Here is a 3983-nt window from a genome sequence, read left to right on the forward strand (position 1 = left end):
TTACTACCCAGAAGGTTGGGTTAAACATTTAACCCAACCGCTGGGTCAAAACAACCCAATTGCTAGGTTTGTCCCTATTTTACCCAGCACTGGGTTGTATTTAACCCAGCATTTTTTAGAGTGCACATATAGTTTCCGATAATAATAAAAAACAACTGATTTCATTTTTAGGGATTGATTGGGCCCCAGAGTCCAACCGTATAGTGACATGTGCCTCAGATAGGAATGCCTATGTATGGACCCTTAAGGATGGGGTTTGGAAGCCGACGTTGGTGCTGGTTCGCATTAATCGAGCTGCCACGTGTGTCAAGTGGTCACCTCTTGAGAACAAGTTTGCTCTTGGAAGTGGGGCTAAACTTATTTCAGTGTGCTACTTTGAAAAAGAGAATGACTGGTGAGACTTGCTTTTATAAGACCTTTCAACCTTTTTTTTTTTTTTTCCTTCACTGACTGAGAGAGATGTTACTATGTTTTTCTCATCCATAGCCACATCTCTTGTGCAATCTCTGATTGACTCTATAGGTGGCTGAGTAAGCATATCAAGAAACCCATTAACTCCACCGTTCTAAGTCTAGACTGGCATCCCAACAACATACTGCTGGCAGCTGGCTCAGCTGACCTGAACTGCAGGTTTGAATATTCAGACTACTTTCGCACTGTGCTGCTTTGCAAACCATTTTGTTGGTAACATAGGTCTTTTTATTGGTGTAGAATTTTTTCTGCATATATCAAGGACATCGAGGACAAGCCTGGACCAACACCCTGGGGATCCAAAATGCCCTTTGGAGAGGTGCTTTTGGAGTATAAAGAGTGCGGTGGCTGGGTGCACAGTGTCTGTTTCTCTCCGTCTGGGGATGCTCTGGCCTGGGTTAGCCACAACAGCGCCATCAGTGTAGCAGATGCCACACAGGGAAAAGAGTAATACCAACATTTACAAATAACAATTAGCCTTGTAGAGCTCAATTTCTTTATATACAGAAAGTAAATCAAACTACAATAATTTAAGACTAATTATCCTTGATTTCCATGCATCCATAAAAACCACTAGAGTTTGCTGCCTGAAATTAATAACATGCACAGTATGACATTTACCAGGCACTTTTAGACTGCCTACATATGAATTTTTGTGCATTGCAGGGTTACTCAGCTGACAACAGGACATCTTCCATTGCTGAGCGTGCTGTATGTCAGTGAGACTGAGGTTGTAGCTGCGGTAAGGAATTTTCCATCACTTACTGTTTCTTACTGAGGTATAAAATTCTTGGACTCCATGGTTTATCTGCCTAAAAAAAAAAAGTAAAATGGGTTAAGATGAAGCATTGTAGTGAGATACACTTTAAAATGTTTTCAGTGAGCTCAAACAAATGCAAAATATATACACTTGTTGCCTTGCTGCCCTATTAGCAGCATTACAGTTTAATAATCTACCATAAAAATAGAGAGAGCTTTTGTGATAATTGAGTGAACATGACTAATTTCTCGCAAGAAATGGCGTAAAAAGTGGAAAAAATTGGTCAAAAACTTATATTTACACACAAACTGACCACAAACCACAACTTTCAGATGGCATATTTACATTTTACCTCAACTGTCATGGAATCAAGCACACATGTAATACATGAAGGTATCTCAGTTGACAGGATGTGACATGATCATTGGATTCGGACGTACCATAGTGCCTTCTTACCTCTCTTTAATATTAATACCTTTTTGTGTATATGTCTGTGGTGGGGATTTTAGGGCCACGACTGTTGCCCTTATCAGTTCTCATACAAGGGTCCTGGATGTTTCGAGTTTGTGAAGAAAGTGGACATTTCCAAGCAGAGCTCCAAGGGCAACATGTCTGCCATGCAGCATTTCCGTAATCTGGACAAAAAAGCGATTACTGAGGAGGAAGAAACCGGGTTGGGCAGTCTGCACCAGAACAGCATCACGTAATATAAAGCTTGAAGTCTTCCTATTTTAGCACCTTTTGCATTTTGCTCACATTTAAGAGAAATTACATTGCAGTTTGCTAAAACTTTGTTTCTACTGTAGTCAGCTATGTATTCTGGAAGGGCCGAAAGCCAAGGTGGAGAAATTCAGCAGTGTGGGCTTAGATGGTGCCATGGTTGTCTGGGATTTTAAGGTATTCTATTGTCATGAAACAATATTTTGATAGTGCTGTTTAACAATATATTGTCTAAGCAGTCACCTATAATGACTTATTATAAAAGTATTAAATGTTTTCGTCTTTAATTTTATCTGTAGCACTGAAACATCATGGGATCTGGAAAGAGCAGAAAACAATAATAATCGGGGACCATCTTTTTAAGTTTGTTTGTTTTCTCGGACACTTTTTAGCCTTCACTACAAAAGTTACACTTTAAAGTGATTAAAGCCTGTTGATTTTATTATGATGTACTGTGGTGGGATGGCCGATCCCAAACGTGTGGTATGCAATAGTTTTTGTCATGCAGTATTAATTCATCCTAACAGGGAATGTTTTAAAGTAGTTGATTCCGAAAAAGCAAATGATTATTTAGCACCAAAAAGAGAATTAACCTTGTATGCAATGACTATCATAAATGCAAATTTTCCACTCCAAATGTGCTGCTAATGTAATAAAAATCTGTGCATTTTTATGTTTTTTTTCTTTCTAGATTTGATAAAACAAAGCAACAAATTAATAAACAAATCATTATTAAAAACATTGTGCGATTTCGTTTCTTTTTTCTCTTGCTGCAACACTGCAGAAGATTGTTAGATGCAAATAACTATGAGTGAGCCAGAGCATTAAACCGATGTGGTGAGAAGAAAGTTTACCAGCGGAAATATGAATAATATGTTAAGAAATTACTTGACTGTATTACAATTTCGCAATTTTTTTATTTTAATTTTAAAGTGCCCCTATTATGGGTTATGAAAGGTTCATATTTTGGTTTTGGGAGTCCCCAACAACAGGTTGACATGCATGCAAGGCCAAAAAACACTTTCATTGTCTTATAATATGCATTTATTTTTATCTTACTTGCACAACGACTCCCAAACAATTCGCTCAATGATTCATTTTTCCAAACCCCTCCTTTGTGTGACGCTACTCTGCGGTGATTGGTCGATTTCATTTCCATTTCAGCTTGCCTGTAATGCCTGATAAAGCAGCGTTTGTGAGCGCAGTGCTGCTTTGTGTACAGCGTTACCGGGGAAACAGATATTTTTACCACTCCAAAAGCTGCATCTAGTGGCAAAGAATGAATCTGCATTTTCATTCAGACAAACGCGAAAAGACCAACAAGTGGGCGGGCAACAGTGTTGGGGAGTAACTAGTTACATGTAACAGCGTTATGTAATTTAATGACAAAATAAATGTAACTGTAATCAGTTACAGTTACTAAGAAAAAATGTGTAATTAAATTACAGTTACTTATGAAAATGTTAACAATTACAAACGGGATTACGTTTGAATATTTACACACATCCACGTACAGATTTTATTTATTTATTTTCCAAATTGCACTGACTACTCTGAGACATACGGCCCTATAATTTCCGCAATGCGTAAAACACAGACTGGTTTGTAGAATCCAGTCATAAAAACAGAATTCCTAGCCTAACGCGGTCGGAATATGCCACATTTTGGACGAATAAATCAAAAGTAGGTCAGTACACTTGAATCAAAACACGATATGGACTAGTGTCTGTGAATATTAAGCTGCAAAAAGACAATATATGAATCCTGCACATTCTGCGTGTCTGTGGAAATCAGGCCATCGGGAGAACCGGGACAATTCCCGGTGGCCTGGCAGCCGATTTAGCCCGCTATTTTAATATTTGTATTGTATAATTGCCTGCCGAATGTACTAAAGCGATTATTTCATTCCAATTCGCCATTGGATAATTAAATCTCTAATAAATCATGAATCGGTTATTCGTGACTGGCAATGCTCTCCGCGCCTCCGCCAAACGGTTTGGATCAGAGTAATCAATGCGAGAGAGAGAATGGA

The 3983-nt window shown here is 38.4% G+C and overlaps 1 protein-coding gene across 3 annotated transcripts in view; it reads left to right on the forward strand.

The window, feature by feature from the left end:
• The window catches only part of LOC107654493 (actin-related protein 2/3 complex subunit 1A), a 4780-nt gene extending 2114 nt beyond the window's left edge, over positions 1–2666 (forward strand). For all 3 annotated transcript variants that reach the window (XM_016441575.1, XM_016441578.1, XM_016441576.1), the window contains exons 4-10: positions 172–394; positions 523–630; positions 712–918; positions 1138–1213; positions 1741–1934; positions 2038–2128; positions 2251–2666. In XM_016441575.1, coding sequence (XP_016297061.1) covers positions 172–394; positions 523–630; positions 712–918; positions 1138–1213; positions 1741–1934; positions 2038–2128; positions 2251–2256 — 905 coding nt within the window. In that variant the 3' untranslated portion in view covers positions 2257–2666. The remainder of the gene's footprint in view (positions 1–171; positions 395–522; positions 631–711; positions 919–1137; positions 1214–1740; positions 1935–2037; positions 2129–2250) is intronic.
• The last annotated feature ends 1317 nt before the right edge of the window (positions 2667–3983 follow it).

This window comes from Sinocyclocheilus anshuiensis, unplaced genomic scaffold (genome assembly GCF_001515605.1).
Source record: "Sinocyclocheilus anshuiensis isolate Anshui unplaced genomic scaffold, SAMN03320099.WGS_v1.1 scaffold419, whole genome shotgun sequence".
NCBI classification, from domain to species: domain Eukaryota; kingdom Metazoa; phylum Chordata; class Actinopteri; order Cypriniformes; family Cyprinidae; genus Sinocyclocheilus; species Sinocyclocheilus anshuiensis.